A 22777-nucleotide genomic window follows, 5' to 3' on the forward strand; every position below is an offset into this window, starting at 1 on the left:
TACTACATCAATCTACTTAATATTTTCACAGTAAGTAGGGAATAGCTCCAGAAACAAAGTCTATCATATATACTATGACGCTTCTTTACCTTAGGGGCGGTTGCCACTCCCACCCCTTCAAGGAAGCGGAAAATTTTTTGGTCAAAATAACCACGGAAGTAGCTAGAAACCCTAATTCTAAGCAAATACTGTTCCATAACTTTTTTTTGAAAACTTAATACTTTTTGAGTTATTCGTGGTTGATAACTGGCCATTTTCATTGAAAAATGAGACCTTTTCGGACGGTTTTTTGCAAATAGTTTAGAAACTATGCATCTAACTAAAAACACTTTAACAATATTATTATAGCTTATATAAAACAAAGAGACTCGTTCCTTCATAAATCTTCTAGATATAATACAAAAAGAGATATGGTAGGTGAAAAGAGTTTGTTTTTTTGGTGCAGGCTTTAATCGGTGTATTCAACTTGAGATAAAAGAGAAACGTTCGATTTTAGTAGGATATAAGTATGGGCATTGCTTTACAGAAAAAAAAACTTCCATCCTTTCTCTTTAAAATGACGTTTGGTGTAAGCCTTTATGATTTATAGTTTCCAAAATATGATTTTTCAAATTTCGCCACTCACAACAATTTTGGGCCATTTTTCTTGTTACTTCGCAAACATTGCTCTGTAACTTATTTTTACGCCGCTTTGGATATATGCAATGTTACATTTATTAGGAAGAAAAGTCAATTACCTTTAAAATGGTCTATTGTAGAAGGCTGTGTAACTATTTTAAGCAAGATATGGTTTTTCAAAACTTTATACCTTTAATGGTTTTTGATATATTTTACGATTATTTTTAAATTATAACTTTTTTGTTTTATAGGTCTGGATCCTGCGTATGAAAAAAAGTTGATTAAGAGCAAGCTGAAAATTTGTTAATAGCTTAAGGGAGTCTAGTCGGACAAACTTTGATATATGGGAACACTGGAACAGGGGAAGTTTTAATTGTGGAACAGGTTAAAAATTTGGAACGGTCAGACCACGAAAACGGCACATGTATTTTGTCCCACAGAACAGAATTAAACTCTCCGAAGAGAGATTAAACTCTCATGCAAAAATCAGACTGCTTTTTATCACCAAATGGGCGTTTTAAGGAGTGGAACATGTAGAATATGTCAAATGACGGGAATTATGACATGTGATAAATAGCAGTCTGATTTTTGCGTAAGAGTTTAATCTCTATTCGGAGAGTTTAAGTATATTCTGTCGGACAAAATAAATGTGCCGTTTTCGTGGTCTGACCGTTCCAAATTTTAAACCTATTCCACAATTAAAACTGCCCCTGTTTCAGTGTTCCCATATATCTAAGTTTATCCGACTAGCCACCCTTAAGCTACTAACAAATTTTCAGCTTGCTATTAATCAACTTTTTTTTTCATATGCGGGATCCAGACCTATTATATTTAGGTATTAACATTGTGCGATAAAAAGGAAAGCTTAGGATTTTCTTTGCTTTAAAATGGCGCATTGCAAAAAATTCTAGGTCTATTTTTAAACAAGATATGCTTTTTCAAAGTTTGACATATACACATGAAATAGGTCCCACTAAGTTGGAACCATATGGAAAACTTTTTATTATTAACTTTATGAAAAAAATTATGCTTTATAAAATGCTCTGCATAGTCTAAAACCTAAGATGTAATCATCAGATATAAAATTTTATCATTAGTGTACCAGGTATGTTAAAAAATATGAATTTCGCTCAAGAGTAGAGTACTTTTATATTTCACAATATCGAAAAGTGTTATTAAGAAAAGTTATTTGGAATTAAAAATTATGTTACAATATGCAATTATATTCTTCCAATTATTGAAAAAAATAAAAAATTTTAAAATGTTTCTCAAATTACGGATACCCTTGGATATCCTACGGATATCTTGTTTAAAAATAGTCCTAGAGGTGATTGCAATACACCATTTTAAAGTAAAGAAAATAAGCTTTTTTATTCCTGAATGTATATACCTAAATGTACAAGAGAAATGTCATAATGAGAAATTAAAAAAAAATCATAAAAAATATCAAAAATCATTAAAAGTATAAAACCTTGAAAAAGCACAACTTGTTTAAAAATAGTCGTACGACCTTATACAGTAGACCATTTGAAAGGTAATTATGTACTATTGCATATACCTATAAATGCTTAGGAAAAAGTTACAGAACAATGTTTGCGAAAGAATGGGGAAAATAGCTCAAAAATTCAGTGAGCGGCAATCTTTGAAAAATGCTATTTCAGAAACTCTAAATCCTACAGACCTTTACCAAACGTCATTTTAAAGAAGAAGGATGGAAGTTATTTTTCGCTGAAGCTATGCCTATACCTATATCCCTGTGGAAAAAAGTTATGAGGCAAAAAACAAAATTGCTTTCTTTCGTGTTTTCTTCTTGCTTTTCTTTTGAATGTATTTTTGTAAAAAAAAATACTTTTGACTTTAAAATATGATATTTCGATAGTAAATTTAACCTGGAACTATTTTCCTGTACAAGTGTTTGCATCAAAAGTGAATAGAACTCACCCTAATTCACCCTGTGCCTAGGAACTAATTCACCCATTTCTTAAAAACGCACCCATTTAAATGGTAGCACTCCGCGGTTTTTTCGAACCTTGTTGACCATATAAGACAATAAAATCCCGTTAACGTTGCAGTTCCTTTTAGCTCTCTTATTTTGAACATAATCAAAATAAGAGAGTATTTTGATTATGTTATTATATAAGCCTATGAAGTAACAGAGAAATAATCGATTTTAGGTTTATAATGCTACCAATTGTAGTCTTGAAAAGACCTTTCAAATGAGCAATATTAAATCTCGATTACATTTAAGCTAAGCAAGATATGATGAAAAAATTTGATGACTAATGCATGTTAAGAAAAAATGAGAAGTATGTTTAACCCCTCATCCACTAGAATTTAGAATCATCGTTTTCCTTCGACAATACCTTAGATTATAGTATTATTTCTATGTTCAAAATGTTGGATGGATTTAAAATGAATGGTTTTTGAAAAAAAATTAAATCAAATTATAAGGCGCATTTTTAAATTTTTTTAAAAATCTTCCTTTTTTTTCATGTAACACGAAAATTATAAGAGACAGGAAAAAAAATACCATACAAAAATGTAAGGTGATTTTAGATTTTTTTTCTGTTTTTCATTACTGTATCTCTTATCATTTTCAAGTTACATGGAGAAACATTGAGGAACATTTAAAAGTGCGCTCTATAATTTGATTTTATTTTTTTCAAAATCCATTCATTTCAAACCCGTCCAAATTTTTGTAACATATAAATACCACTATAATAAAAGGTATTGTAAAAAGTAAACGATGCATTTATATTCTAGTGGAAATGGGGTTAAATATACTTTTCATTTTTTCTTAAAATACATTAGTCATAAATATTTTTGCAGCATAACTCTCTTAGTTTGAATGTAATCGGCATTTAAAATTGCCCATTTTAAAGGTCCTTTCAAGCACTGCAAAAGGTATTGTTAGCATTATACACCTAAAATCGACCGTTTCTCTGTTATTTCAAGTTGAATTCATCGATTTAAGCATGTACCAAAAAAACAAACTCTTTACACCTACATCTCTTTTTTTTATATTATAACTAGAAAATTTATGAAGGAAGGAGTCTCTTTGTTTTTTCATAAGCAACAAAAGTGTTTTATATAGTTTTTTTTTAGTTAGATGCGCACTGCGCAGTTTTTAAGGTATTCGCAAAAAACCGTTATGTTGCAATGAAAATGGCCAATTTTCAACCACGAATATCTCAAAAAGTATTAAGTTTTCAAAAAAAAGATATTAAACAGTTTTTGCATAAAATTAGATTCTCTAGCCACTTCTGTAGTTATTTTAACCAAAAAAATTTTCCACCACGAGAAGGGATGGGAACCGCCCCCAAGATAATAGCGCCATAGTTTATAGGGTAGACTTTGAATTATGAGATAATTAGAGGCTATTCCCAAAATGTCATTAAAATCCATGCAGTAGGATAGAATTCAGAGGTAATATCCTGTTCCTGCTCTCATTTACTGGCGTATCAATAAAAAAATGCGTATTACAGTTAAATACCAAAGGGGTTTTGTTTCAGTATTTTTTGTTTAAAACTGTCCCCGCCATTTCAAAGAATTTTTTTATGTTTTCCAATCTTTTGCGTATTAAGTCAAATAGATTAGATACGGTTTATACGTATATATTCATACTTAATGGAATTATAATTTATTTATTTTATTCGACACCTAAAATGAAGTGGCAAAAAATAAATATGCATTTAAAAACTATTTGTCTTTTTAAGAATTCAGAGACGCATATATTATTTTACACTTTGCTAATTCTCACCTTGAAGTACTATTAAGATTTTTGTAAACCAGAAACTATCTCGAAATACACAAAATAAATTTAGACAACCAATATTGAGGACTAGACTAAGAGCCGCTATAGGTGAAATTTCTTAATCATTTTAGGCACGATAGGACCCTATAACTTAAATCGTAGAATCTAAAAGAAAACGTTTGAACACTATGCCGTCACTTTTCAGTGGCACATGCGTCGACGGTGGCGCATCAAACTTTCCACTTATGGACGGGATAAATAAATTAAAAGTTACCCTCCCTTACTAACAGAATTAATTTTTTTTATTTTTTTAAGTTGTATGTGATTAACACATAGGATTCAGCGTAATTTTAACCCACCACCCCCTTCCCCCTGCCCCCACCATCAAAAATTTCATTTTTCGTTTTTATTTTTTTTTGGTGGGATGCAATCAATTTTGAAATTTCAAAAAATTCACACGCATATCTGAGGTTTTTATAAAACATGCCTATTTTTTATAGACTCATAGGTAGAGTGTACATAACCTCAAAAAATTAAAAGAAATTTTATTTTTCAAAAAAGCGTATAACTTTTTTTGAGGAATAGCTGCAGGTCTAATTTTTTCTTAATCTTGTGTGTTTTATGAAACACTATATTTTTAATTTTTTTCAGACTTTTCCGTAAGGCTCCCCGCCTTCAAAAATCCGAAAAACTGTTTTTTGGGGGGTTTTGGGGATTTTCCCTATTTTATAGACTTCATAATATATCAATCATTTTTGTTTTTATAGGTTATATGTAACTTGAAGTAAATGAGTCCTTTAGAATATTTGAAATTCAGAAAAACACGTTCAAACCCCTTAAAACCCCCTTAAAAAATAGTTTTTTGGATTTTTGAAGGTGACTAGCGTTACAGAAAAATCTGAAAAAAATTAGAAATATAGTGATTGATAAAATACACAAGACTAAGAAAAAATTAGATCTGCAGCTATCCCCAAAAAAAGTTATATACTTTTTTCCAAAAAATTTTTTTTTAATTTTTTGAGGTTATGTACACTCAACCTACAGGTCTATAAAAAATAGACGTGTTTTATAAAAGCCTTAACTATGTGTGTGAATTTTTTGAAATTTTAAAATTGATTGCATCCCACCAAAAAAAAAAATAAAATCGAAAAATAAAGTTTTTGATGGTGGTGGCAGGGAGAAGGGGGTGGTGGGTTAAAATTACGATGAATCTTATGTCTTAATCACATAGAACTTAAAAAAATGAAAAAAATTAAGTTCTGGTAATGAGGGAGGGTATTTTTCAATTTATGTATCCCGTCCATAAGTGGAAAGTTTGATGCGCCACTGTGGACGCATGTGCCACTGAAAAGTGACGGCACAGTGCTCAAACGTTTTCTTTTAGGTTCTACTATTTCAGTTATAGGGTCCCGTCGTGCCTAAAATGATTAAGAAATTTCACCTATAGCGGCTCTTAGTCTAGACGCGTTATCCTAAAATGAATAACTTAAATCCAAAGATTAAAAAATGACTTTGTAATTATGCAAAATAATAATAAAGAATTAGACATCATAGCCTTACAAGAAACTAAGATAACGGAAAAAAACAAAAACAAAATTTCTTTAAATAAAGAACTAGACATCATAGCCTTACAAGAAACTAAGATAACGGAAAAAACAAAAACAAAATTTCCAGGTTATGATGTCTATAGAAATGACTACACAGCCACATCAGGAGGCACGGCGATCTTGGTGAAAAAAGGAATCAAACACCAAGTAATTCCTACACCAGACGGACTCATCACTATGGAAGCCACCATAGTGAGGATCAAGACAGGAAAAGATATGCTGAAAATTGTTTCAGCATATGTTAGACCAAATGATCCAATCTTCAAGGAAGACTTAAATGTCATATTAGACACAGTAGAGCCCTCTATCATTATAGGAGATCTGAACGCAAGATCTCCGAACTGGTTCGATAGAACCACAAACCGCAACGGGAGAATATTGTGTGGCTATCTCGAAGAACGACCAAATACGATGGTGGCGGGACCCATAGAACCCACATGCTTCCATGGTGGAAACAGACTTCCCACATTCCTAGACATAGCAATTCTACAAAATGTGGGTCAACAATACGAAATATATTCAATGAATGAGGGTGACTCAGATCACAACCCAATTGTACTGACCCTGGGAGCAGTAGAAACAAACAACTTGCAAACCTATAAGAAAAAACGAACAAATTGGCCAAACTACAAAAGAATAGTAAGTGAAACTATTGGTGCAATACCAACAATAAATACAAAAGAAGAACTAGAGGAATGCGTTAAACATCTAGAAAAAACGATACAAAACGCTATCGAGGCCAGCACCACAGAAGAAAAAACTCCAACAACAAAAGGAAAATTCAGGGAAATCAGCAATGAGCTGAAAGAACTGATAAACGAGAAAAATAGGAAAAGAAGAAGAGCCAACAGAACAAGAAACCCAGAGGACAAAAGAATTGCTAATGAACTGAATAGGGAAGTCAAAAAACAATTAGATGATCATCGAAATGAAAACTGGGACAACTATATCCAGCAACTAAACCCAAATAAATCCGCGTTCTGGAAGCTATCTAAAATACTAAGAAAAGATAAAAAACCAATCCCTCCTTTACACGGTGAAAATGGAATTGTGTACACAGAAGAAGACAAAGCGGAAGTAATGAAAAACACGCTAGAAAGAGAATGTAGGGAAAACTATCATCCCGATGAAGATCTAGACTTCACAGAAGAAGTCGAACAAAGATGTAGAATTCTAAAAAGAAGAAAGGGCATTATAGGTATTACACACACCTCCCCTGAAGAGGTCAGACAGCTGATCAAGCGTACTAATGCTAAAAAAGCTCCAGGACCGGACAAGATTACAAACAGAGCTCTGAAAAATCTGCCAGGAAAAGCAATAGTGTACATAACAAATTTAATAAACAACATCTTAAGACTAAGACATTTTCCTGACAGATGGAAAGAGGCTCACGTAATCATGATTGAAAAACCAGGAAAAAATGGTACATTTCCACAGAATTATCGACCGATAAGCTTATTATCAGCATTAAGCAAAATCGCAGAGCGGGTCATATTAGTTAGGCTAAAAGAAGAATCTGAAGCAATCGGAACAATACCTGAAGCACAGTTCGGATTCAGATCCGAGCACTCGTGTGAACTTCAAGTGCTGAGGTTAACAGAATATATCACGAAAGGGTTCAACGAAAAGAAATATACAGCGGCCGTCTTTCTAGACGTCAGTAAAGCATTTGACAGGGTCTGCCACGACGGCCTGCTGTATAAAATGAACCAATATGGTTATAGTGAGGCGATGACGTGTCTTCTCTCGTCATACCTACCCAACAGGAGGTTCAGAGTTCGGATAGGGCCAACCCTGTCCGAAGTTGGGACCATGGAGGCTGGTGTGCCACAGGGGGCAGTGTTGTCGCCATATCTATATACCATATATACGGCAGACACCCCAACTGAACCCAGATCGTTGCTAAGTCTATACGCAGATGATACAGCGATAGCTTTTAGCAGTACCCACCCAGATTTTGCAACAAGACATCTACAAAGAGCTCTTGACGAACTACAAGAATGGTGTGTGCAGTGGAAAATAGCTGTCAATCCTGACAAAACACAGGCCGTTATGTACCAAAAAAGAAGAGGCAGACCAAATGAGGTACTATCCCTATTTGATACCCAAATTGAATGGTCAAATCAAGCCAAATACCTAGGCGTAATGTTGGACAAAAGGCTGACATTTACAGAACACGTAAAACAAACGGTCAACAAAGCTAAAGCCCTTAGGAGTCAACTGTCATCGCTAATAGGTCGAAAGAGTAAACTGAGATTTAAGACAAAGATTAGGATGGCAAATTGTATAATTTTGCCAACACTAACATACGCCTCAGCCGCATGGGGGCACACGTGTAAAACCAACAAGAAAAAAATACAAACCATCCAAAACCACATGATCAGGGAAGCTCTGAATATACCTACATATGTCCCATTAAGATACGTATTTGGACATACGCAACAAAAGAAAGTCCTGAGAATGATAGACGAAAGAGCACATGAAATATTTAACAATATCAGAAACCATCCTAGCAGATTATTAAGAGAGTTGACTAACTACGACGAAAACCAAAGAACGGTACATAGACGGCCTAGACAGCAGTTAGCTGGATATAGAGGAAACCCTTAAGCATGAAAAATTGAGATAACCACAGAATATCGAAACACAAATGTCGCCCTTCAGGCACTAAGTACCCTTCAGGTAGGTCAAATGGACCATAGCCGCGGAATGTGAGCATCAAGGTCACGTACCGACAGACGTGGGCTTGATGGCCACACCTTTCGGGCGCTCAGCCGTCGAGGAAAAACAAAATTTATTTTGCCAATTCGCCGGCTGAGTGACCGAGCACACACGGTCTGGACAGCAAGACACCGATTTAGATTGGTGCCTTGATGTCCGGAACACATTTTTTTAGGACACAAGTCCAAAGTAAAGTAAAAAATTAACTTAGTCATTAATAGGGAGAAAAGCTCTTCTAGCTACCCCTAAAACCAGGTGGCTTAACCACATGAAGTAATACAAAGGGTGTCCCATTACCCAGGGCATCCAAAGTAACATTAAGATCAACGCCTCCCCATTCGGTATGTCCTTCGATGGGGAGGGGTGGAGGTATAGCTTGGGGGTCAGATAGGTACCACTCCATTACGGGGTGTGACCGGTTTGATCTTCGGACATGTGGGTTCCACTTTTCCATTGGAACACACATGTTCCCCGGGGCTGGGGTTGATACGAGCATGTGTGTGTGTGTAATAAAGAATTCAAATGAATCCATCAAATAAAAAGTTAATGACTAATTATCAGATGTAGAACAACACAAAATATACCGAGAAAATCTTTAGAATTCAACAAATTGGCAAAAATTTTGACCGTGTATGACCGTGCATCCAGTGAAATCGTATAATAGACGGAGAGGCAGCGCTGAAAAATTTCTTTGAATTTACTAAAGCTAGATTTTTCACAGTTGATTACTGTGAGTGTGTAGAGAAACATATTGCGGTCGGTCAAGCGGAACGTAGAACAGGGGTTACTGAGAGGGTATCAAAGTTTCTTTTTTACGAAGGTAATTATTATTTCCATTTACTAATGCTAAAAATCAGTACACACATTCTAAATTAAATATAAATAAAAGGTATTATAGTCGGTCAGCTGTATGACGGGACAGAGCTGGTCGGTCGGCCCCAATAGTCGATTGAGAAAATGAAGCATTTTGGCTCGCAATTTTTTCGTGCAGCATGGATTTACTTGAAATTTAGAGAAGATAGGGAATAGTCCAAGGATCATTTTCTATATCATGCTGCTATCATACGCTAAAACCTTGGGGGTGGTTGCCACCCCATCTCGGGGGTGGGAATTTTTATTACATTTTAACTATGCAATTCGATGAAAAATGTGATTCTAAGAAAAAAATGTTTTTTACATTTTCTTCGTAAAACTATATTTTTCGAGTTATTCGTGCTTGAAAATAACAGTTTTTCGACGAAAAAATAGATTTTTTTAGAGGGTTTTTTGAGAATACCTCGAAAAATATTATATATATTTTTGACGATAAAAGGTTTCTTCAAAAATGATTTTACAGGATTTTTAAAGAGCTATAAGACTGTGTAAATTAAATTCCGTAAGATCCCTTAGATTTTAATTGGGGCGGGTTTAAAGGCCTCGAATAAGGGGGTGTTCGCTGGTAAATATAGGTTTTAAAAAGCTATATCTGGCTAACTGTTCACTGTAATGAAAATCTATACCCAAGCTAATTTTAGTCAATATAAAAGCTACAATTTAGTAGTTTATAATTTTTTTCATATCTTCAGTATTTTCGGAGTTATTTTGAAGTAATAGGTGAAAAATACCAAATTGTAAAAAACCAATTTTTCTTTAAACTCCAATTTTTCCAAAATTAGGCATTTTAAATAGGTCAAACTACTTGAGTGTATTGATAATATAAAAATGAACGGAACTGCAGAACGGTAAAGAACAATTTTAAATTAGGAAGGTAGTTAGGGAGTTGTTTTCACTGATTTTTTCGTAGAGAAAAGCAGGTACCGATATTTTTTTGATTATAAGTCGCTTAATTTTCATGCTAGAAACTTTTTATTATTATTTTTTAAAAGGTCTAATTGTATAGGTACCTGAAAAAGATTATTTAAGTTTTCCTCAAAAAATGCAAATGTTTCCCATTATTTGGCTTTGAATATTTCAAATTTTGCGTTTGGCGAAAAAAGCTAACCTTTAACGTGCCGTATCTCGGTTTGTATTGGTCTTAAAGATATTATAGGCAAAGAATTTGGTTTGTATTATAAAAGATACAATTTCGATATCTGCAGTTATTTTGATAAAATGTATATTTTTCGAGGTATTCTCAAAAAACCTAATAAAGTCGATTTTTTCGTCGAAAAACTGTTATTTTCAAGCGCGAATAACTCGAAAAGTATTAGTTTAACGGAGAAAATGTAAGAAACATTTTTTTCTTAGAATCACCGTTTCCATCGAATTACATACTTAAAATGTAATAAAAATTTCCAACCCCGAGATGGGGTGGAAACCACCCCCAAGGTTTTAGCGTATGATAGCGGCATGATATATAAAATTATCCTTGGACTATTCCCTACCTTCTCTGAAAATTTCAAGTAAATCCATGCTGGACGCAAAAATTGCGAGCCAAAATACTTCATTTCCTCAATCGACTATTGGGGCCGACCGACCGGCTCTGTCCCGTCATACAGCTGACCGACTATAATACCTTTCATTTATATTTAATTTAGAATGTGTGTACTGATTTTCAGACTTAGTAAATGGAAATAATTTCCTTCGTAGGAAAGCAACTTTGATACCCTCTCAGTTACCCCCGTTCTACGTTTCGCTTGATCGACCGCAATATGTTTCTCTGCATACTCACAGTAATCAATTGTGAAGAATCTTACTTTAGTAAATTCAAAGAGATTTTTCAGCGCTGCCCCTTGGTCTATAATTTGACCGTAGACAGAGTGGTTTGACTGCTGCAGTAGCTACTGCAGAAATTGATATCATCGACGATCTTGCCGAACGACATCGCAGTACCTTGAGTGGCCTTCTTAAGAAAAACACTATCCAACTAACAGCAAAACTGGCGCACCTATAACGAAAAACGAATTGATAAGGCCCTAAAAGAAATTAAAAGAGGCAAAGTAGCGCAACACCACATAATATTCTATTCGATTCTAAGCTATTCGATAAAATATAGTTATAAATCAGGAGGCCTATTGAAAAATCGGATAAAATCGACGGTTGCTAGTTTAGTTCTTGCAGAATTCTCTTTTAAAATAAGCAGAAAGAGAGAAACCCGTGTAATCAATATAGCAAGAGATAAACCACGAATCGGTAGAAGTATCGGTCGACCGCACACAAGATGGAGTGACAAACTTCCATAGAGATATCAATCCGCCAATGAACAAGCAGAAGTTCTTATAAAGAGGAAAGAGAGAAGTCTCTAATACTTCTACTTGGTTTCGTAATATCTTGAAGTATGTTCTGCCTATTGTTGGTATTACTCTTATTTCCCTATAATTTGCTGGATCAGTTTTTGTGCCTTTTTTTATGAAGCGGAGAAATGTAGTACTATCGCCATCCTTCTGGAACTTTTTCGACGTTTTAACACCATTCAACTAATCTATGAAGAATTTTAAATAGTTTCTATGAACCACATATTATTGGCTCTGAGTACATTTTACCCGAGCCTGTCGATTTTTAAAATCTTAGCCCCTTAACTGCAGTTCTCACCGTCTCGCCATCCGATTTTGTTTGTTCGTCTTTATGTTGCAATAGTTTTTGATACAATTTCTTCTTTTCATGATCTTCACTATAGAGGCTGGCAATTATCATGGCTATTGTGATCCCAAATGGTCTGTTCTGAATAGTTCGATTGATGTGCGTTCGTGTCATTCCCTCAAGTTACGTAGCCATGCTATCCTTCTATTTATTATACATCTCCTATACTGGATCTCCTCGTGTATAATTAATTCACGTACGTGCGTCGTATCTTTCACTATGTATAACATACTCATATTATTATTCTAACTAAATATTCCATATTTCATGATTTTTTTCTAGATCCACGTTTCTTCATTTTCCTCCATCCTTTCATCAGCTTCTATTTATTATTTTATTTAGACAAACTATTCCCTTTTTTTTTCACCAGCAGATCCTGCAGAAGTGCTTTATCTGTATTTCGTCAGATACCAAACTTATTCTACTAATCTCTTTATTGTGTTTTGTTTGCTCGTTAACCTTTTGCAAGAATTTTTGATGTACATAGTTTCTTTTTTTTTATAGCTTTTTCAAAATCTTTTCTCCGGTATCCTGGTCCAACCAATAGTTTTTCTTGGATCTTGTTTTTCTAAATATTCTTCTGCTACTTCTTTTGCAGCTTTTTGAAGTTATACAGCTTTAGGCGCGATTGAGAGTAAAATTTCATAATACTGCGCGCATGCGCACACAGACAGTATGGCGTTTAGTTGCTAAATCTTTCAAGTTATATATAAATATATCAGTGCAAGAAAAGGTGTGAAAAGAATATATTAGTGTTTTTAGTAAATATATTTATTATAATTTGTGTGTCTTTGGATTTGTCCTCCTCGGGAATAAGATATTTTATAATAAGAGTAAGTATATCTAAAGTATTTTTGTATTAGATTTGTCAGTATGTATGAGAAATCTTGTAACCTGTCAAAGCAAAAGGGATATAGCTCAGTGGTAGAGCGTGTAACCGGAGATCAAGGGGTCCCGGGTTCAAATCCCGGACGATTCATATTCTTTTTTTTTATATTTTTGGTATCGTTTTAATAAAAAAATTTTAAAAGTGTTAGGTAAAGAAAGTTAGTTTAATATTTAAATAAAATACAAATAACCTGTTAAGTATATTAATTTCGTTGAAATCATAATAATAGAAGTATAACTTCTTACGTGCGTACAAAGTACACACACATTCTTTTTTTATATGCATATTCAACGCTCGTATATTTCTGGGTCTCAATTTTGTGTTAGTATTCAGAAATAGAGCAGACGTGTTATTTCTAAATAATATAAAGAAATATTTCTGAATATCTTTTTTTCACATTTTTTTTTTGTCCTATTTTATTTCTATGGAGACTTTTCATAGAAAGTATGTTTTTTTCCTACGTCCAAAATTTATCTTATGTTCCGTATGCTGCGCTCATTTAATGGAATAAAGCAACGCAACACAAGACAGTAATAAAGTTGTAAAAAGTGTAAAGACTTATGTAAAAATCAACCCGAATGCAATGTGATTGTTCCTCGCTACAATATTAGAAGTACAGTGGAACCCCGATAAGTCGGCCCCCGATAACCCGGAAGTCCGGCTAACCCGGACCGATTTTCATCAGATAAACATTTTGATTTTCAATATTTCGTATTTTTCAATTTAATTGTGGCTTATTTCCAATCAAGATAGTTAATTATCAGACAAACCTTTCAACAATAAAAATGTATGTAATATAATATTTGAGAGATAATGTGTACTTATGTGTGTAATTTGAACTATACGATATTAAAAATGACTCATAGCACACTGTCAGCATTGTTTAGGAAAGACTATTTAAAAAAATCTTTTATTAACAATGGTCTTTAGTATTGTGTGTCTTGTATTGTTCGCTTCCATTTGCTTACGTTTGAGTTTGGTGTTTTTTTTTTAGTAATTTTAATGAGTAGGCAGGTACTGTGCATATTTATAAATATATTTCATGTTATTTCAATTCTAACGGAGTTTATCTGTAAGTATACCGTATTTTATTAAATTTTACCATATTCTCCGGCTATCTCGGATTTTCGATAACCCAGATCGGTCGCGGTCCCGATTAAGCCGAGTTATCGAGGTTCCACTGTAGTACTATTATAGTATATAGGAAGGTATAATACCTTCCTTCTCTTAACACTAGAAGCACCAGAGCGTTCATTTTGACTGCTTTCTATTTTTGACACTCTGTTTTACTCATTCATAGTTACTTTAGAAACTTGATAATTTGTGACTTTTCCTAGATCTATTTAAAGATTATAATTTCTCTTTTACAGCTACTTAGCGGAATTACTTTTTAAGATATGCTAATTTCTACCTACAAGCACCAGAGCAGTCATTTTGACTGCTTTCTCTTTTTGACCCTCTATATTACTCATTCATATTTATTTTACAACATTTATAATTTAGGACTTTAATATTTATTTGAGGATTATAATTTCTCTTTTACAGGTACTTTTACAGTATAATTACATTTTGAATATACATAGTTAATGTCTACCTAGAAAAATTTGGTAGTAATGACAAGGTATTCTACATTTTGTTCTATTTTTCTGGGAAGTTTTTACTTATTTTATGTATAAAATGCATCGAAAATATTTGTTATTAGGTAATTTGAGTATACTCTTTGCAAGTGCGTGCTCAATATGTATTTTGATTTTTCATTGTGATCTTTCTCTTTTCTGATGTTATCACGTCTAGTCGATATTTGACCGAGCAATAACTATTGGAGTGGTTACAGAATTTGTCAGATAATGAATATGAAGTAGAGTTATGTGATGAAAATGTATCCAATAATGAAGAAGACGAGTATGTGCCTGATAAAGATCAAGGACATTCATCGGGTAGCGATTCTGAAAATGAAGTTGAGATTGAGGATATGCTCAGTACTTCTGCTTCAACTTCGAATGCTGACTTCAATACTTCTTTAGGAATTACTACCAACCAGGTAAGAGGAATTCGCGGAAGCAGTTTAGAGAATTCCTTCATCGACACTATAGGATGGGAGTTACTTTGCAATAGCGATAGTACACCAGGTTAGCAACTATATTATATTAGTAGCTTCACTAGCTAATATTCATGTATTCACTTAGGCATATAATCTTTTTGAGCATATTATTTTTTTATGTGCCTATCCGTGATGAATGTTGGCGACCATCATGGGAATTTTTACCCTATCCGCAGGATGTTTCCTTCCTGGGCCCCGTTTTCCAAATATTTTCCTTGCAGGATGGCTTCTAGAAGGGTATATCTGGATTCATTTCGCATAATATGTCCAAAGAATTCACACTTTCGAGATTTGATGGTGGTACCTCTCGATTCTTCTACATTCTTCTGAGGACCTCCTCATTTGTGACTCTCCGATTTTTTGTGGCTATTCTCCGATATAGCCACATTTGGAATGCTTCCAATTTTCTGCACATATTCTTTGTTAAAGGTCCACGATTTAACACCACAAAAAACAACAGAGAAGACGTAGCAGGTGAAAGTGAAAACATGTGAAATTTGTCATATACATAAATGTAAATAAAATTTGTGCGGGTCTTGTACAAGCAAAATTGAAAAATTTTGTTACTGCATAAATCGTGCTTAAATAATTAAATAATTCATTTAAATTATTTAAATATGTCTTTTATTATTAGTTATTAACTCAATATAGGTTTTTATCAAGTAAAAAAGAATTAAAAGCGGCTGGCAATATAAATTCTAATACCCGTCATTTTGACCGCTGCGGTGCTTCTAGGTATGCAGAAATGTTGGTGCTTCTAGTGTTGGACTCATGTAAGAACGTGCCCTTGAAAGAAAACCATCTTACTCTTTACATCCCGTCTCCGCAACGGAGGTGTTGGCAATCATCATGGAGCTATCGATTATGGCGATCATGGAAATAGTTACCGATTTAAATACAAAGACTATCTAATCGTGCTTCTGCTCCTACGATATCTCCTCCTCTATCTTATCTCCTTCGTAAGGACGTAGTGGCGTCATGTAATTTGTTTGACTATTTTTGTTTAATTATCTCTCTTCTGTGCATGTTGTTTTGCTTCGGAGAGTAAGTTACCAGTCATGTTCTTTATTTCATCATCACTCTCATCACTTTTAGTGATGACGGAACCTAAGTAATTAAATTGCCTGACAACATCGTAACCTGTCAGGTTTCTTATCCCTGTTTGGTTGATTCTGATTCTGTTGGTGATCATTACTTTGGTTTTTTGTATATTTATTTTCAATCCATATTCCGTACTCACCATGCCCAACCTATTCATAATTTGTGCAAGTTCTTCTGGTGAAGACGCCAATATAACCGTGTCATCAGCATAGGTTGCAGTAGGTTTTTGATTTCTGTTTTTTTTATAGTTGCCCCACATGTGACATATACTGTCATAAATAGATACAAGCGATAGAAAGTTTTTCTAGTAAATGTAAATATTTGCACATTTAGTGTAGTACAAAGGGCAGAAATCGATAAATAATCAATTGTTTTAGTTCGTAGCCACAAAAGTCGACGGCACCTTTTTGTAAGCTAATATAATGCATAGAATATAAAACTATAAAAACTATACCTATACAAGCTCTGGGACCTGCTCCAAACGGAAGGTAAAATAGTCCCTCTGATTGTATTTCTTCTCTGAACCTTTCTGGATCGTATCCATCAGAGTTAGGGAAAAGGTTTTCATCCCTGTGAAGTGCAAAGAATGGTATTATTACTGTCATATCCTTTTTGACCACTAAATCAGTACCGTCTAGTGTGTAGTCAGACAAAGGCATCCTATCCAGGAACGGTATAGGAGGATATTTTCTCATTGACTCTAAAAAATAGTAAAAAGTGTATTAATTCGTCATTTTGGTACAAAGATAATTAATAATCAATAAGATAATCAAATAATTCACGAAGTAAGAAAACGACTTGGATACCACATGGAATTGCATAAAATCACGATATTATGCTCTACCGATGATGCAGTACTAATTGATGATAACGAGGATGACCTACAACGGCAGCTCAACACCTTAAATATCTCAACAAACAAACCTAATATGAAAATATCAGTGGAAAAAAACTATAGATATGTATAGTGTTCAGTTAAAGAGCCGCGTGGATGGAAATTAGAAATAGACGGCAATATTATAGAATATGTAATGAAATTCAATTACCTAGGAGTAGAGATCACTAGTAACTGGAATCAGGAATATAAGAACAGAGACCGCAAGCCAAGCTGCAAAAGCAGCAAAAGTAAGTGGTTGCCTCCGAGAAACCATTTGGAGAAACAAATATCTGACCACGGAAAGCAAAATAAAAGTATACAAGACAACAGTAAGATCAACAGCGGTATCTTATGAAGAGTACAGGGGAAAAACAAGGAATGTCACATTTTATACATATTGAGATAAACACCAATAAAGGTTTAATTCTTATGATATCTAAAAACTACTTAGGAGAATCTTAGCAGAATTTATATTGGTCTATAATCTTAATATAATATAAATCTATATTAAGTTATTAATTTAAGAATGCACCAAAAAACTGCTAACATTCCTTATTTTTGTCCAGTGGCGTGCGGACGATCCTGGTCCTTCGCCTGGATACAAATTCTTAAAAAATTTATATAGACTGATCTTTCTGGTTATTGTTCTGAATCGATAGTCTAGTCGATAGTACTCAGTTTTTGCTACCACATGGCGAGAAAAGCCAAAATTCATGAAAAAGTGACATTCCTTGTTTTTCCCCTGTACCCTTCATATGCAGCGGAGACAAGGACCGATACAAGAAAGACGAAACAACAAATCAACAATATCGAAATAAAAGTATTAAGATCAATAGCGGGCATATCATTAAGAGACAGACAAAATAACAGCAGTATACACAAACAACGTAAAATTCAAAATATTAACAGGTAGATAAAAACAAGAAAAAAACTGGAACGAACATGTCAACTTAATGGAACCAGATAGATTAGCGAACATCTCTAAAAACAACAAGATGTATAGCAGAAGACCCGTTGGAAGGCCGCCGGAAAGGAGAAAAGAGAATGTACAATCAACAACAACTGAAACAGAATAAGAGGCAGAAAAATAGGAGTAATCCTAGTCGGACGAAGAAGAAGAAGGTAAAAATACTTTGGCTTTCAAATACGAGGTCTTCAATACGGTATATAAATACATCTCAGTTCACTGTGAGGTAAATATTTAAAAAAAATACACAGAATCGTGGACTGATGCTTAAGAGACCAGTAAGGATGTGCGAAAAAACGTCTATTTTTGGATGTGAGACGTGGCATTCGGTTTTTGCAGATAAAGTTAGGTGACACCTTCAGTAATAATAATTGACTTATGCTCCTTCTCAAATATGCCCGGAACATTAAAAAAAATTAAAATATTTGAAAATTTCGAAAAACATCGATTTTTTTCTGCTTTCTTTGCTTATAACTTTATAACGATTCGTTTCGGAACAAAGTCGTAGACAAATAAAGTAAAGATAATTGAATTTTTTTATGATATACGACTGGTAAAAAATGTCTTAAGGTATTACCTTTTGTGCAATATAGCAATAAATACAAAATAAGGGGGCAAAATAAGTATGTTGCTATTCAATATTTTTTAACCACTTTGGTGGCACTTAGAACCTTAGTAATACGCTTAGGAAATTCTTTGTAACATACTTAAATCTTGTACCAAATTTCATTAAAATCGACCTAATAAATTTTGCATAATAAAGGACATCGCACACATCTTATGGAAAATATAATGTCACTCAAATTCAATAGAATTTATACGAATAGATTCGTTTTAAATTAACTGTCAATTCTTATCATTGCGCCAACTCTTAATTATGATTAATTACGGCGCAAATTGCAATTAAAGTTTATCGAAATCACATTTTTGGAGTCTATAAACGTGTCAGTTATAATCACTATTGCTCTGGGTGCTATTCAAAACAGCTTAAACCCCGCTGGGTCTAAGCGGATTAGTGAAACTATTATAATAAGATGCTTAAGAGCTCGAGAAGATTTATGAACTAACTATAATTTGGGTATTTTAAAATATTTTTTCTCTCTCTAACTTATGTACCTACCCATTTGATTTCAGATTGATTTATATCAATTTCTGCTCTTATTATTGAAAATTAAGAGTTGGCGCAATGATAAGAATTGATCGTTAAATTGAAACGAATATATTCATATAAATTTTATTGAATTTGAGTCACATTATATTTTCCATAAGATGTGTGCGATGTCATTTGCAATCTAAATGTTTTTAAAAAAGTTCAGATTTTTTAAACTCTTTCTGAACAAAAAGTAGACCATTTAGAAATTGGCTAATTTTTTTACATATAAAGAGGTGCTCAACCTATCTAATACACTTTACAGAATTAAAATCGGATTATTTAAGGGGCCCCAGCAATGTTTTAAATTTATAAACAATTTTTTGGCTTATAAACAAATAGCTTTGTTTAATAATAAAAAAATTTATTTTTAGCAATGAAAATAATTAAAACCGGTTAGACCAGTAAGGAACTGTTTTTAGGTGGATGTGAGAGGTGGCATTCAGATTTTTGCGGATAAAGTTAGCTGATAACTTCGTTACTAATAATTGATTTATGCTCCTTCTCAAATATGCCCGGAACATTAACAAAAAAAATAAAATATTTAAAAATTTCAAAAAATTTCGTTTTTTTTTTTAGTTTTTTTGCTTATAACTTTAAAAAGATTCATTTTGGAACAAAGTCGTATAGGAATAAAACAAAGATAATTAAGTTTTCTATCAGATGCGATTGGCTAAAAATGTCTTAATTTATCACCCTTGCTGCAAAATAGCAATAAATATAAAATAAAGGGGGCAAAACAAGCCTGTTTTTATTCAATGATTTTCCATCACTTAGGTTACACTTGGAATCTTCCTAATTGCTTAGACAATTTTTGTAATGTGCTAAAACCGTACACCAAATTTCATTAAAATTGACTTACTAGATTTTGAATAATAATTTTGCAATCTAAACTTTTTAAAAAATTAAAATTTTTTAAAATCTTGTACAACAAAAACTAGAACATACAAAGATTTGTCAATCTTTTTACATATAAAGAAGCACTCCATCTATCTAATGCACTTTACAAAAATTGAAATGGGATTGTTTAAGCAGCCTCAGCAATGTTTTAAAGTTATAAACAATTTTTTGGCTTATAAACAAATTAGTCCTGTGACCAGGAGGGGGTGCTACGGGTTCCTTTATTTAGATGGACTTACCCAAGATTTTTATGTATTTTTTGACCCGTAGAACACGATTTTTTGGGTAACAGTTGATCCGGATGTCGATAAGATTGTTATAAACAAAGAACTTGAGGAATTACATAACATCGATTTTTCGCAAAATAAAACATTTTTTTGTATTTTTTGGGTAATTCTAAGCAAAAAATTTTATTACAAATTTTTTCGTAGGATGCATAGTTTTCGAGATAAACGCAGTGGAACTTTCAAAAATTCGAAAAATTTCAATTTTTGAACACGAATAACTTTTGATTAAAAAATAAAATAGCAATTCTGCTGACTGCATTTGAAAGGTTAAGTCAAATTATACCGGTTTTAATTATTTGCATTGCTAAAAATTAATTTGTTTATTATTAAACAAAGCTATTTGTTTATAAGCCAAAAAATTGTTTATAAGTTTAAAACATTGCTGAGGCCCCTTAAATAATCCGATTTTAATTCTGTAAAGTGTATTAGATAGGTAGAGCACCTCCTTATGTGTAAAAAATTAGACAACTTCTAAATGGTCTACTTTTTGTTCAGAAAGATTTTAAAAATTTGAACTTTTTTAAAAACATTTAGATTTCAAATTTATTATGCAAAATCTATTAGGTCGATTTTAATGAAATTTGGTACGTGCTTTAACTATATTACAAATAATTTCCTAAGTGAATTACTAAGGTTCTAAGTGCCACCAAAGTGGTTAAAAACATTGAATAACAACAGGCCTATTTTGCCCCCATATTTTGTATTTATTGCTATATTGCAGAAAAGGTAATACGGTAAGACATTTTTGAATAGTCGTATATCATACAAAATTCAATTATCTTTATTTTATTTCTCGACGACTTTGTCCCAAAACGAATCGTTTTAAAGTTATAAGCAAAGAAAGCAGAAAAACATCGACGTTTTTCGAAATTTTTAAATATTTTAATTTTTTTATTAATGTTCCGGGCATATTTGAGAAGAAGCATAAGTCAATTATTATTACTGAAGGTGTCACCTAACTTTATCTGCAAAAATCCGAATGCCACCTTTCACATCCAAAAATAGACGTTTTTTCACAGATCTTTACTGGCCTAGGTATAATTTGACTCTAACTTTCAAATGCTGTCTGCAGAATTGCTATTTTATTTTTTAATCAAACGTTATTCGCGTTCAAAAATTGCAATTTCTCGATTTTTTGAAAGTTCCACCGCGTTTATCTCGAAAACTATGCATCCTACGAAAAAACTTGTAATAACATTTTTTGCTTAGAATTACCCAAGAAATACAAAAAATGTTTTATTTTACTCAAGTTCTTTGTTTATAACAATCTTATCGACATCCGGATCAACTGTTACCCAAAAAGTTCGTGTTCTACGGGTCAAAATACATAAAAAAAAATTGGGTAAGTCCGTCTAAATAAAGTAGCCCGTATCACCCCCTCCTGCTTTAAAACATTGCTGAGGCTGCTTAAATGATCCGATTTAAATTCTGTAAAGTGCCTTAGATAGGTGGAGTACTTCTTTATATGTAAAAAAATTGACAAATCTTTGTATGTTCTAGTTTTTGTTGTGCAAGATTTTAAAAAATTTTAATTTTTTAAAAAAAGTTCTAAAGTTCATAATTTAGTAAGTCAATTTTAATGAAATTTGGTGTACGATTTTAGCACATTACAAAAATTTTCTAAGCGAATTAGGAAGGTTCCAATTGTAACTTAAATGATGGAAAATCATTGAATAACGACATGCTTGTTTTGCCCCCTTATTTTATATTTATTGCTATTTTGAAGCAAGGGTGATAAATTAAGACATTTTTAACCAATCGCATCTGATAGAAAATTTAATTATCTTTGTTTTATTCTCATAGGACTTTGTTCTAAAATGAACAGTTTTTAAGTTATAAGCAAAAAAATTAGAAAAAAAACACGAAATTTTTTGAAATTTTTAAATAATTTTTTTTTTTTATTAATGTTCCGGGCATATTTGAGAAGGAGCATAAATCAATTATTATTAACGAAGTTATCACCTAACTTTTCCGCAAAAATCTGAATGCCACCTCTCACATCCACCTAGAAACAGATAGTTACTTGTCTGTAATGCAATTTTGAGTATTTGGCTATTTTAAATATTTATGAGGAGTGCAAGATATAATTATCAACTATATTAAGGCAACTTCAAAATACATAGAGATTATAACTCCTTAAACAATCAGTTTTTTGAAAATAATACACAGCCGAATTGTTAAAGTTTGGCTTTAGAAATGGTATAATGAGAGATGCCTTATTCGAGATACATGTCCAGAGATGCATGG

The 22777-nt window shown here is 32.9% G+C and overlaps 1 protein-coding gene across 2 annotated transcripts in view; it reads right to left on the minus strand.

Moving 5' to 3' along the window:
* The window catches only part of LOC114338931 (cytochrome P450 6k1-like), a 113233-nt gene that overhangs the window by 3108 nt on the left and 87348 nt on the right, over window positions 1–22777 (minus strand). For both annotated transcript variants that reach the window (XM_050659362.1, XM_050659363.1), the window contains exon 4: window positions 16804–17049. In XM_050659362.1, coding sequence (XP_050515319.1) covers window positions 16804–17049 — 246 coding nt within the window. The remainder of the gene's footprint in view (window positions 1–16803; window positions 17050–22777) is intronic.

Source organism: Diabrotica virgifera, chromosome 8 (genome assembly GCF_917563875.1).
Source record: "Diabrotica virgifera virgifera chromosome 8, PGI_DIABVI_V3a".
Classification (NCBI taxonomy): domain Eukaryota; kingdom Metazoa; phylum Arthropoda; class Insecta; order Coleoptera; family Chrysomelidae; genus Diabrotica; species Diabrotica virgifera.